The sequence below is a fragment of the Mobula hypostoma genome, chromosome 3 (assembly GCF_963921235.1).
Source record: "Mobula hypostoma chromosome 3, sMobHyp1.1, whole genome shotgun sequence".
NCBI classification, from domain to species: Eukaryota; Metazoa; Chordata; class Chondrichthyes; order Myliobatiformes; family Myliobatidae; genus Mobula; species Mobula hypostoma.
This window is the reverse complement of record NC_086099.1, coordinates 45,304,412-45,318,747: the sequence shown is the minus strand read 5'-3', so window position 1 is coordinate 45,318,747 and position 14,336 is coordinate 45,304,412. Positions and strand designations below refer to the sequence as shown.

Genomic DNA, 14,336 nt, shown 5'->3' with positions numbered 1-14,336 from the left:
AGAGTGTTGGAGCTCGAGATGCTTCTGCCACCGGAGACCATCTGTGGCCTTTCTGTTAAGAAGTCCAGGATCCAATTACAGAGAGAGGAGTTGAAACCCAAGAAAGAAAATTTACCCACCAGCTTCTGAACGATGATTGTATTAAAATTTGAAAGAAAAGCTATGTTAGATAGTTCCCTGAGCAGAGCTTTCTCTGAAGCAGAACTCAACTTCCACCAATGACTCAACAATAAATGTTTGTGAGGCCATTGAGACACACAGCACAGAAAAGGGCATTTTGGCCAAATGAATCTCCACCAACCACCCATTTACACTGATCCTACATTAACCCCCTTTTATATTCTCCCAACATTGTCTTCACCTTTCCAAGATTCTGCCACCCACCCTCACACTAGCAGCAGGTTACGGTGGCCGATTAATCTACCAACTTGCATATTTTTGGAATACTGAAAGAAACCAGAGCGTTCAGAGGAAGCTCATGTGGTCACAGAGAAAACACTAAAGGTCAGGGTTGAACCCAGCCTCTGGTGTGGTGGACAGCAGCTCTACTGTCTGCACCACAGTGCCGCCCTAATACAACCTGGCAGAAGAATATTTAATACCTGCAACACAAAGAAAACTACTGATCCACCTGCCCATGAGCACAGTTCACTTGTTTCTCTAATCTATCTTGATGCGTTTGATTAATTTCTAGGAGTTTCTGGTGTATTTTATGATACACTGCTTTTTAAAATAACATTTTGAGGCTGTAATAGTCTGAGAGTCTGTGGAATATTTATGAGCGAAAGACAAACTGAGAAATTATTGTGAGGGGGAAAAAAGGGGTCAGCAATGTTCAGAAGAATTTAAAAATTAACTATTTTATCCCAATGCTACCATTTCTTATTTTAAAAGCATTAAAGTGTATCAATCAAATTATGGCTTAATGTAATGGACTTGCATATATTAAATTAAGGCACAATGCAATAGCTATCCTCTGCAGTCACCTTATTGTAAGACATTTTTACAATTCATATTGCCTCATTACACCAAGTGTTTGCTCAGTCTGTCTTAAGCAGGAGTGAAATAATACAAATGCAAAAGGCATGAAAATCCAGTTCAAATGACCAGATGGTTCAATGTTATACAAATGGGTCGAGAGCACTGGAAATCAGCTTTGCTCAGAACACTTGCAGGGATGACCATACTTAGAGGGTATCTGAAGAGGTGCTGAATATATAATTATATTATGATCAAAATGTGTCAAGGATCAGCCAAAGCTGGAAGTACAGAAAACAATTCACTGTGCTCAACCATACCAAGTTGGTCTGCCAGCTGCTTTCCTCGCTCCATTGACACTATTCTTTCATCTTCCATGTCACATTTATTGCCAACCAGTATAACCTGTGCATTGTCCCAGGAATATGTCTTGATTTGGGTTGACCTAAAAGAAAAATGAGAAATATTACCATCTCACACAATGGTTACATAGACGTCTCCTACTGTTGTAGAACTAAAATTATAAATATTATATAAATTACAGTTACTGTCAGTCACAATCATGTTTAGAAAGATGCTCCTGGGAAGTAACCTATATAACTCCATTGACTTAATAACTCCATTTATTGTAAAACATGGCGAGCAAAACGTGCTGACCTTTTATGGATTGCTTCATGTCACTCTGGAAACTTGACCATTTACTTCAAGGTGAATTGACTTTGCACAATTTCCACACTACACTGCACAGGAAGGCATCACTGACAGGGCAATGTTCCATTGGACCATACTGTCCCAGGAGATCTGGACTAAATCCACCTTATCAAGTATTTCTCCTACTTACTCTTCATCCATTAGAACCACTGCCCACCACCACCCAACCAATGCCAATTCCCCCAGGCCCAATATCTGGGCATAACTGAGGCCCTTGACGGATGACCATCAATACCCACTCTTCACACATCCCATCCTCATCCTGAGTCTTGCTGCGATCTTAGTCCCTTCTGACTTAAGGTACCGGCCTCCAATGTCTTCACCTACCCAGCTCCCAGGCATCGACACATCTGACTTTCAGCTCCAGCACTCGATTTAGCTCTAAGGGAAAGGCAAGTGTGCAGCTAAGCAGCTCACCTGTTTCTCTTTACCTTAACTTGATAAGTTTAGTAAATCTCTTGGATTTTAAGATCTTGCTTTGATAAGAAGTCTTTTAAGGGTATTAAGAGCAACAAGCTGTCTGGTAGTCAGCTTGACACGATTACCCAATGACAGATCCTGAGGAGCCGCTGCTCAAGGCCTAGTTACTGGTTGGGGGTTTGTGACACCTTACCGGAAGCCACACTAGTACATAGTACTCTTCGGTATCTCAATCATGTTAATCGGGTAGGTAGCCATCACAGATGAGAGATCATGCTGTGGGCTTGATCCACTATCACACCCCAATAATGTTTGCATAAGTAGTGTAATAAGAATTTGCCCATCAGACCTGTGAGTGAGTAGGAAGAAGTGGAATGCATGAAAAATGTATGCAACCTCTGTGTTATGGGTGCACGGCAGGAAGCTGTATCATTTGTGCATGCATGAGAAAATGTAAATTTTGGAAATTAAATTCTGTGTAATTTTCCATCAGAGAGGACTATGGGATATAGTTGCTAGGTGACTTCATGGAAAGTTTCCCTTAATAAAATATTGAGCACAAACTATTGATGTGCTTTACTATGCAATTCCTGCAAATAATTTCAAATGCAGACTACTAAAGCTGAATGTGACCTTGAAAGATCAAATAATTTTGAAGTGATCTATAAGAGGAGAAAACTCAACTAGACAAATATCTGGTGATTTACCTTTTCAGGTAACTTTGGTCATTATGTCAGAAAGAATTATTTTGAGAACATTCTATTTCATACCATCAAAATTTGATCTAGGTGACTTTGACCGTGGAATGATTGTTGGAGCCGGATGGGGTGGTTTGAGTATCTCAGAAACTGCTGATCCCCTGGGACTTTCAGACACAATAGTCTCTAGAGTTTACAGAGAATGGTGGAAAAAAAACAAAAAAGAACATCCAATGAGCAGCAGGTCTGTGGGCGAAAATGTCTTGTTAAAGCGAGGTCACAGGAGAATGGCCAGTCTGGTTCAAGCTGACAGGAAGGCGACAGTAACTCAAATAACTACGGGTTACAACAGTGAAGTGCAGAAGAGCAGTTCTGAAGGCACATCATACCGAACCTTGAAGTGGATGGGATACACCAGCAGAAGACCACAAACATACAGAAATACACTCAATGGCCACTTTATTAGCTACCTCCTGTACCAAATAAAGCGGCCACTGAGTGTATTTTTCAGTATTGTTACAGGGATATGCTTAATAGGAGCAGCTGAACAAATTAACAGTGGTATCAGTTCATTTATTTCCGGAGTATTTCATCAATTTCTTTCAATGTGTTTGATGGGACTCACAGCACAGAATGGCAGACAGTAAATGAAGAAAATGTTTGAGATTCAGATGGGGGGGATTTTCATCAAAGATGACAAAAGTTGCCTTGGAAACAAGAGATATTGTAGGCTCCCTCAACTTAGCTTCGACATCAGGCCTTTAAAAGTAATATTTGTGTCAATGCGTTGTGTTGATATTTTAATAAATGACAATTTAATAAAAAGTTTGGTACAAATATATGACAGACTGGTCATCTAAAACTGTGTCACTGAAATTTCTTGTAAAGTATTGCATCACTGGAGGCCATATCATTAGATATGATGTCCTTATGTTCAGACAGGCTTGAGAATCATGGTAGCCCACTCCTGTTCCTGTTTTCTTATATGACACTCTGATGAGATCAATACACACACAATTCTGTTTAGCATTCAGAAAAAATATTAATCTGGTTAATGATCAAAATAATAGGTTAGCCACTCTCAAATATTGTCCCTGCAGCAGATGTGGCTATGTAGAGTTAACGTTTCCTTGCAGTTCACTGAGTTGGTTTCACAGATGATTTCTCACAGAAGCCTTTTTCTGGAACCAAGTCCGCCTGAAAATTCAAGCATAAAATTAAAATGAAGGAGGCTGAGCTAGAAATGCAGGGTTTAGGGTTTTAAGATTATGGAAATGGAAGTCATAAAGATACAGCAATGCAGAAAATAATTTTAAACTAAAGCGTCAGATTTGCACTGCAGTGAACAATATGTTGCTAAGTAAAATAATATGCAGCCTATCAGTTTAAAATATAATAAATTCCTTAAACCTGTATAGCCATTAATATAGCAATGCACACAAAAAGTCAACCAGATCAGTATTAAGAGAAATGCCTTTATGCAGAAGTAGTCAAAGATGTTTAAAAATATTTATCAAGTTGAAGTGGTGGAGATACATGTAGTTTGGTGTTGAGGGGACATTGACAATTTTCATCTGAATATAACCCCATTTCTGTTGAGAAACAATTTATAATATGGAGGAAAATGATTTAGAATTCATCATTTCCTATGTGAAGCAGTCTAATTTTATTTCTAAGTGAATCTTGAGTAAAATAGGCAAAAATCTTCAGGCAAATGTGTAAAATATATGATATGCAATTTTTGCCTAATGATACCAGATATAATGAATTTATTGCATCAATGTCACTCATTACAAAGTGACAAGAAATACATAAATCTTTTGCTCAATCTAAAGCAAATCTTCCCATCCACTACCTGTTGCTAAGGAGCCCAGTAGCTTCGGAAGGTGTCACTGGATTCGCCATCATGCCTTTCGTAAAAGTGTGGGAAGTGTTTGCAGCTCTCCACAAAGAGTTTAATAAAGGTAGAAAACTGTTGCGGTTCCAGCTGGTGGGTCATGTGATTGTTCCACTGAGAGCTCATCTCAGTATATCAGCTCCTCTGAGGCAGTCCTGTACTAAAACCTTCCATTTTAAAGCAGCTCCATATGTAGCTGTATGAAACGTTTATTCACTGAAGAAAGCCATTGGTGTTTTATGTCAGCTGATATTACACAGTATGAATTCCCTTCCATTAAGTGCAATTAAAAGTAGATGGAGGAATGGCTTTGGAGATACTGTAATAGTCATGGGGCATGGAAACAATCCTGTCTGCTTGGACCATCAAGCGCTCACTCACATTTTATTTTCCCTATATTCCCATCAACAGCCCCAGGTTCCATCATTCCTTACTGGCAATGTAATGCATCGATTGACCTATCCACCAGACCTCTGAAGTGTGGGAGGAATCCCAAGCAGCAGAAAAAATAAAAGACAAAGGAGAAAATGGTTGTGGATTAAGGTTGTGATATTCTGCTGTTCAGCTCTATTTATTTTAAATCCAGAATAGATTAATTGATGGAATTATTATTTAGCAATATTCTTTGCAGTTTGCATTATTTTCTTAACCCTTGTCCTCTTAAAAGGTTTCCCATCTGTACTGAATTTTATTAAATTGCAAATCAGTTTCTGCTGAATTTTCAAATCTGGAAAGTCAAGATTATGATGGCTTTTAAAAAATTCTACTGGTGATTTGTTAGCAGCCGACAAACATACAAGCATTCCTCAAACTTGTCATGTGTACTTGACTGATAAGAATACTGGTAAGGACAGTGATTGAAATACCACAGTAAAACATGCAAACTAAATTGACTGCACTCATGTGGGAACAGTTATGTCAAGAAACAGAAAGAATTTGAATCTTGCTTGCTCGAGAAGAGGGTTTGCAAGAGACTGAACTTCACCAAAAGTGTTGATTGATCAGATTTTTACATCACTTTAGTGCAGAAGAAATGGAGACTGGTTTAGTGAGGCACGCCTCCCATAGTTACTGCTAATTTACATCATGTGCATTTAACTTGACACACAAAATGCTGGAAGATCTCAGCAGGCCATGTAACATCTATGGAAAAAAGCACAGTCAATGTTTCGGGCTGAAACCCTTCGGCAGGACCAGAGAAATAAAACTGAGGAGTAGATTTAAAAGATGGGGGGAGGGGAGAGAGAACCACAAGGTGATAGGTGAAACCTGGAGGGGGAGGGATGAAGTAATCCTCATTGGTGAGATGAGGTGAGAGAGGAAAAGGGGAATGGGAAATGGAGAAGGAGAGGAGGGGTGTGTCCAGCACGTAATTCTCCGCCACCTCCAAAGGGATCCCACCACCAAGCACATATTCCCTTACCCCCCCCCCACCCTCCCACACTCTCTGCTTTCCGCAGGGATCGCTCCCTATGCAACTCCCTTGTTCATTCATCCCTCCCCACCTATCTCACAAGTGCTACACCTGCCCCTACACCTCCTCCCTCACTACCATCCAGAGTGGTAAACAGTACTTACACGTGAGGCTATCCTTCACCTGGGAGTCTGTTGGGGTCATCTCCTGTGTTCAGTGCTCCTGATGTGGCCTCCTGTATATCGGTGAGACCCGATATAGTTTGGGAGACCGCGTCGCCAAGCATCTACGCTCCATCTGCCAAAACAAGTGGGATCCTCCACTGGCCGCCCATTTTAATTCCACTTCCTATTCCTATTCTGATATGTCCATCCATGGCCTCCTCCACTGTTGGGATCAGGCCACATTTAGGTTGGAGGAACAACACCTTATATTTCATTTGGGTAGCCTCCAACCTGATGGCATGAACATTGATTTCTCAGACTTCCAGTAATGCCCTCCTACAACCCTGCTCCTTCTCCATTTCCCATCCCCTTTTCCCTCTCTCTCCTCATCTCACCAATCAACTTCCCAGCTCTTTACCTTGTCTCTCCCCATCCAGGTTTCACCAATAGCCTGGTGTTTCTCTCTTCCTTCCCCCACCTTTTAAATCTACTCCTCAGCTTTTTTTTCTCCAGTCCTGCAAAGGGTTTCAGCCCAAAATGTCAACTGTACTTTTTTCCATAGATGCTGCCTGGCCTGCTGAGTTCCTCCAGCATTTGGTGTGTGTTGCTTGGATTTCCAGCATCTGCAGATTTTCTCTTGTGTGTGCATTTAACTTTTGGGATTGTTCAGATAACCTGGCTGACAAAAACATCCTGAACCAAGCGAGGAAGCTCTGATCAGTGGCAGTATCTTGCATGACATAACCAGGATGTGTTTACTGGCCAGGACATGAACTGCTCACAAACTTCCGCTGAAAAACTTTGACAGATTGCTCACTCCAGGCCCAGCAATGCTGTCTGTTAAACTGCCAAGGTTTTCCCATGTTCCTGAACACACCTGATACGTAGGAGTTTTTAAACAACTTTTTTATTAATGAAGTTCCCGTTCCTCTGGGAGTTCTCACCACAACACTTCTGCTGGTGGGAATGATAAAAATAACTGCTTCTGCTGGGCAGTGAGTCAGTAAATCGGGGTATAAATTAAGGATACTGCCAAAGGGTAAATGGGGTGATTAAGAAAAAATTATTAGGCCAGTGGTTGTTCAGGCTTTACAACAAAATTAGAAAGGAAGAAATTAAAATGATTCTTTCAATCTTTTTCAGAAAGCAGGCTCAGGTTTCATTAAATCATCAATAATCTTCATTAAGGATTTATAAAATTATGTTTACCTGAGGGAGTATGGACGGTTGTAAATGAAGCACATCTGGATGAATTATTCACTTTAGACATGTTGATATAGACCTTGCTTTATATTAAAGGAAGAAATAATTAAGAAAATTTACTTGAATTCAGTTGTTCAGTGTCATTTTTAAATGAATCAACTAAATGTTCAATAGGCTGTTCACAGATTTGTCCAATTTGGTATTATTGTCCTTTATTGGTTAGAAGTGAATTCTTTGGTGCAGTCTTCTTAAAATATGAAATCATGGAAGTTGCATTTATTCTAGGCAACCTTAATCATAATTTTTATTTACTTACTTTCTTTCCATGGGAAAGAAAATGAATGTCATGACTCCCCAGTTAATCTAAAGACAAATACAGTTTTGAAAGTCACATAATCTGGGAGATCTGAAGCCTTCAGTGTACATTGCTTCTGGACAAAAACTATAATGGGATTAACAGCAACACACAAAAAATGCTACAGGAACTCAGCAGGCCAGGCAGTATCTATAGAAAAGAGTAAACAGTCAATGTTTCAGGCCAAGACCCTTCTTCAGGACTGGGGAAAAAAAAACATTTTTTCCCGACCTGCTGAGTTCCTCCAGCATTTTGTGTGTGTTGCTTGGATTTCCAACCTCTGCATATTTTCTTGTCTATGGGACTAACAGCTTTTGTTTTACAGGGGTGTTTTGCACTGGTGAGAGATCAGGTTATCCTGTGTGCAATTTTGTTATTTTGCTTCAGCTTTGATCATTCAGGCTGAAGCTAATAATTACACAGAATTTAAAAGGATAAAGGAAAAATAACCAATAATATTTACCACAGTAATTAAATTTGATGAATGTTACAGAATCAGCCTGAACTTAAGTTCCGTTGATTTATTCACAAATGTAAAATTGATAATCTACCAAATTCTTCATGCCTCTTTTACTTGGGTTCTTGAAGGTGATAAAATGGGTCCTTCCTTTCTAATAAATCCTATATAGCCAAGATTAGTTTACAGAAGTATATGAGTGATGCCAAAATTGGAGGCAGACATGTTGTTAAACAGCTTTACCATTTACTTTGAAAAGTGCAAGCAGCAGAATTCAAGCAATTCTGCTTTATTTTGATATTTTTTGTATAGCATATCAATTTGCCTCATATCATTTAGAGAGTGCAAGGTCAAATTGTTTCCCGAGCACATACTGTATTGGCATAATTTTGGATGCAACTAACTTTGGTAGACCAGAGCACTGAATGTAGCAGCTCACACTTTCTATATAAAGTAATTACTCTCTCCAGTTAGAATTATGTTTGACACCTCACTCTTCAGACATTAATAAAATTAACTAACAGAAAAGTTAAGTTTAAGAAATACTGTGCTGTAATGCATTGAGATTATTTGTTAACAATTTAAAAATTGATAGCTTTCACACAAGTGCACTTTGGAAGGTTTAAATGGCCGATGCTGTAAAGGATTTTTACATTCTCCCTGTGACTGTGTGGGTTTTCTCCAGCTGCTCCATTGTCTTCCCACATTCCGAAGACCGATGGGTGAGTAAGTAGTGGGCATGCTATGTTACACTGGTGGCATTGTGACACTAATGGGCTACTCCCAGCACATCCTCGGACTGTGTTGGTCTTTGACACGAACTGTGCATTTCACTGTATGTTTCGATGTGCATGCGACAAACAAAATGAATCTTTAAAAAAATCTTTAAATCTTTGATGAAATGGTGTGAGCCAAAGCAAGAGCAAACCTACACAGGGCCTTGCTTAGCCAAACCAAAGCAGCCGCTGGAATTGTTACAGATAATCCTGATCCTTTAGTTGACAGCTAGGTCCTTCCTTTCATTATGAGGAATGGATATTTGGCCTGGATTCAATAATCACTGCCAAAAGAGTCCATCGCTGATGGCACAGTGCCCAGTCAGCAATCAAAAATGCATGGAGCCTGATCCTATCATCCATTTTGCCATTGCATGAGGGCAAAGCCAATTAAAGCGACCTCACTGCTTAAATGGGAACTTTAACAGCAGTGAAGTTTGTATTACCTGTGCAACTTACAGCTAATGTAATAATTATGTAGAAAGCCAGATTTGCATACCCAAGACTATCACTACTTAATCATGCTGCACAAAACTGACTTGGATCCCCCACAAATTTTCAGTCAGGCATCATTAGATATGAAATTATAATTAATTAACTAGGGTTCTATCATTTTCCAATTAATCAAATGATGTAACTGCAGGCCTTTAGGATAGCTGCTTTTGCTGCTTTGAAGATTGTTGAAGTTTGGCAGAGCCTACAAATTTCTAAGCTAATATTTGCAAAAAGAATATATGTATGTTTTTCAGGTCAATAGTTTCAGGATTCTCCTGACTGATGAATAAGGAGATATTATATGGAACAGCAGAAATTCTGCAAATGCTGAAAATCCAAAGCAACACACACAAATTGCTGGAAGAAGGGTTTCAGCCCAAAATGTGGTTTGTTTTGCAAGTGAATTAATATAGCTTTAGTTTACACTGTCTTTACACATTTCCACCCCATATAAAAGTTTAAAAAATGAAGTAAATATTGCTTATGTGTGAACAGGGAAAATCTTTTTCTTTATTAATCTTTTTATTGATTTAAAAAAATGCATTCATGAGGAGAATTAGTTCAAATATATATCAGTAACCAAGATGAAAATAGACATTGTCAAGATCATAGATATTGTTAAACTAGTATAAAATATATAATAAAAAAAGAAAATAACAATTCTCCTCTTACCAGTTTAAAAGGACAAAGGGAAAAAAAAACATTGGGTTTTAAATGAAAAGAAAAACAAACCACTACACTATATTAAAAAAAAACGAACAAACGAAACAAAAAAAAAGGGATTGGGCAGTCCATTTTGAGGATACGACCAAAAAAAGAAGAGAAAAAGACTTTCTGATCAAATCTAAAACTTTGAAAAAAAAGATTGAAAGAGTAATAGATGAAATTAAATGAAAATATTGGATAAAAGGTCCTCATATTTGCTCAAATTTAAAGGGTGTATCAAATGTCCGACTTCATATTTTCTCTAAACTTAAACAGGACATAATGGAGGAGAGCCAATAAAAGACCATAGGTGGATCAGAATCATTCCACTTCAATAAAATGGTTCTCCTAGCCAGTAAGTTCGAAAAGGCTATTATACGTTGAGCGGAAACAGGAATATTTCCTGCTTCCGATGGGATAATCCCAAAAATTGCCTTTAAGCAAATGAAGTTGTAAATCCAGATCCAAAACTCTTGATAGTGTTTTAAAAACATCTCTCCAAAAGTTATCTAGCTTTATACAAGACCAATACATATGAGTTAAAGTGGCCAGGTGAACAGGGAAAATCTGTTGTTGCTGCTTCCATATTACTGGTAAATTGTCTGATATAATCCATTATTAAACTGTCAGGGAACTATTCAACCAAAGAGTTGTCATTACCAAGCCTTCAGAATTAGTAACCACACTTTATGAACTATTGACAGAAATTATTTTCTCTTTTGCCTTATTAAACGAACTTGAGAAAACTGGAAATGGCACTGATATTCAGTAAGATTAACTCTCATTCCTCTAAACCCCAATAACTATGCAACTATTAAATCACTTCTATTAAAACAAACCTTCCATAACTAGGATTATTTTAGTGAACTTTCTTTGAACCATCTTCATTGATAATATATTGTTACTTAGGCATTGATATCCACATTGTGTGCTGTACTCTGGTAGAAAAGGAAATCTTAGTTACTTTTTGTAGCTAGTGGGAGCAAGGATATTATCAACCCTTGCTGACCAAATCATCCTGATATTAAACTGGCTTGGAATTGATGAGCATATGCTGCATTGTCCCCAGTTTATTCCCTGGAGTCAAGGAACCATATGGTTACTGGTCCTGTGATCTTGGCCCTGAGGCACTGTAAAGAATTGCAAGAGGGTACAGAAAGATGTAAACTGAACCAGCTCTGCTAGGGGCACTATGCTCCCAAATGTCAAGGACATCTTCAAATGGCAGTGCCTCAAAAAGGTGGCATCCATCAAGAAGGATTCTCACCAACTTTAACACTGTATCTCGGTACTTGAAATAATAAACCAATTGCAAATTCCACCTGAGACAGGCCCTCTTCATGTTACTGCCATTGGTGGAGCCTGCATGTGTGAGAACATAATTAAATGTTGCCTTCCTCCTCCTTCATCTCAGAGTTGATGATGATTTGCTTCCACTCCAATTCAGTGAGACCTGAGGGGGCTGGAGAGTCCAGTGCAGGAAGGCGGACAGGTGATGCTTGACTGGGCAATTTCGGATTGTGTGTACTCCTTTCTTTGTTTGTCTTGGCCCTCCGCAGGCCCCTATCGTAGATTCTTGAGGTGGTCAATCTGTTCCCTTTTTCCTTTGAGTGGAAACAAACCAGAGATTTTGCTGTGTTGCACAGGATCTTAGATTTTTTTTTAAGTGCTCTTGGATATCTCTGACCACGATGGAGGTCAGAGTCGAGGTTTCTTTTTGGGAGTCCACTCATATGGACAATGCCTTTCAGAGTTGGTGAAGAGTTACTGGAGATATCCTATATAAACCACCAATCAATTTGGAGAGCTTTGCATGGGAAGTCCTGGTAGTTTCAGTGCCTTTCCCTCTTCTTTCAGCTGATGGTGAATGGGAATCGCCCCGGAAGTTTTCATTCTATTAGACGTTTGTCAATCATTTGACAAACGTGATTTTCACCACTAGTTTACAGTGTTTTGGTCATCCTATCTTTACTTCATTTCTGTTTCACACCTATTTAATCAACGATTTTATTCTATATTCGATTTGCCAAAGGATCTTTTTTTCCATCCCTGTACTTACAAATCCATAAATTTGACCACTAATAAACCAATAGTGAAGTTGCTATTAAAAAAGCTACAATAGGTATTTGTGACGAACAACAATTTGACAAGTACCTGGAATATATGTGAATTAATTTCTGTTAAGTGGTGAGCGATTTCCCCAGCCCTCTGTATGCTCCTATCACCTCCTGCATACTGATTGCACAAGGAAGCCAGAGGTCATCCAGCCCTTTAAGCATTCTCCACCATTTACCAAGCAACACACACAAAATGCTGGAGGAACTCAGCAGGCCAGGCAGCATCTATAGAAAAAAAGTAAATAGTTGATATTTCAGGCTGAGACCCTTCATCAGGACTGAAAACAAAGAGGTTAGATCAAGAAGGTGGGGAAGAAGTACAAGATGGTAGGTGATAAGTGAAATGGGGATGGACGGGAGGGGTGATGTAGAGAGCTGGAAAGTTGATTGGTGAAATTGATATAGGGCTGGAGAAGGGGGAATCTGATAGGCTAGAAGACCATGGAAGAAAGGGAAGGGGGAGGAGCACCAGAGGGAGTGATGGGCAGGTAAGGAGATAAGGTGAGAGAGGGAAACGGGAGTGGGGGAATGGTGAAAGGGAGAGAAATTACCAGAAGTTAGAGAAATCGATGTACATGCCATCAGGTTGGAGGATACCCAGACGGAATATAAGGTGTTGCTCCTCCAACCTGAGTGTGGCCTCATCGCAGTAGCAGAGGAGACCATGGATTGACAAGTCGGAAGGGGAATGGGAAGTAGAATTGAAATAGGTGGCCTCTGGGAGATCGCGCTTTTTCAGGAGAACAGGGTGTAGGTGTTCAGCAAAGCAGTCTTCCAATCCATGTTGGATCTCACCGATATACAAGAGGCCACACCGGGAGCACCGGGTACCACTCTTTACCAAGATCATAGCTGATCTACCTCCACACCATTTCGCAAATCTATCCCCGTATACTCACACTCCAAAAATCTATCTCTCTACTGAATAAACTAAACTTAAACATCCACAGCTCAAATATTCACCATCCACTAAGTGAAGACATTATTCCTCCTCTCAGTCCTAAATAGTCTAATCCTTATTCTAAAACTGGGAATGCTGGATCTAGACTCCTCAGTCACGGGAATCATTCTCTTAACATCTATCCTGTCAAGTTCTGTAAAGATTTTAGAAACACACTGGATGCTATAGGTGTTAGAATCTGGAGTAACAAAGAAAATGTTGGAGAAAGTCAATAAGTCAGGTGACATCTATGGAGGGAATAGATGTTTCAGTTTGAGACACTTCATCAGGACTGGTAAAGTTTCTCCACCCAAAACATCACCTGTCCCTTTCCCTCCATGGATGCTGTCTGACTCGCTGAGTTCTTCCAGTATTTTGCGTGTTGCTCCTGTAAAGCTTTTGTATGTTTCAATGAGATAGTCTCTCTTTCTTCTAAATTGTAGAGAACACAGATCTAGTCCACTCAATCTCTACTTAAATGACAAAATCGCCATCCTGGAAGCAGCCTAGTAAATTTTTGCTTCAAATAGGGAGACCAAACTGCACAAAACTCCCGGCATCTTCTTACCAAGGCATGGAACTATTATAGTATTTCTTATTCCTGTAGACAAATCCTTTCATAATAAAGGCTAACATAGAATTTGCTCTCTCGACTGCTTGTTCACCTGCATGTTGGTCTTTAGTGACTTATATATCAGCACCGAAGGAGATTGGAGCATTAACATTGCTGAATCTCTCATTTATGAAAAGACTTCCATCTATTTTGGCACATACTCAATAGAGGCTACGTTATCTATTTCCAAATATACTTACCGACATCGATGAAATTAGCTGGAGCTTTTGCTATTTAAATGGCCCTGATCATCATTGCATCATCACAAGTTTCAGATTTCTGATTACAACACTAACAAATTCTTATTTACAACTAAGATGTTTAGATTGGATGAAAGCATAGTTTTTTCATTGAGTTAAGAAATGGTAGAAGTATATATATTTCTACATTAGA

At 39.2% G+C, this 14,336-nt stretch overlaps 1 protein-coding gene across 2 annotated transcripts in view; it reads right to left on the bottom strand.

The window, feature by feature from the left end:
• Nucleotides 1–14,336, bottom strand: part of rab3c (RAB3C, member RAS oncogene family) — a 198,901-nt gene that overhangs the window by 13,290 nt on the left and 171,275 nt on the right. For both annotated transcript variants that reach the window (XM_063042962.1, XM_063042960.1), the window contains one exon: nucleotides 1,299–1,423. In XM_063042962.1, the coding sequence (XP_062899032.1) occupies nucleotides 1,299–1,423 (125 nt within the window). The remainder of the gene's footprint in view (nucleotides 1–1,298; nucleotides 1,424–14,336) is intronic.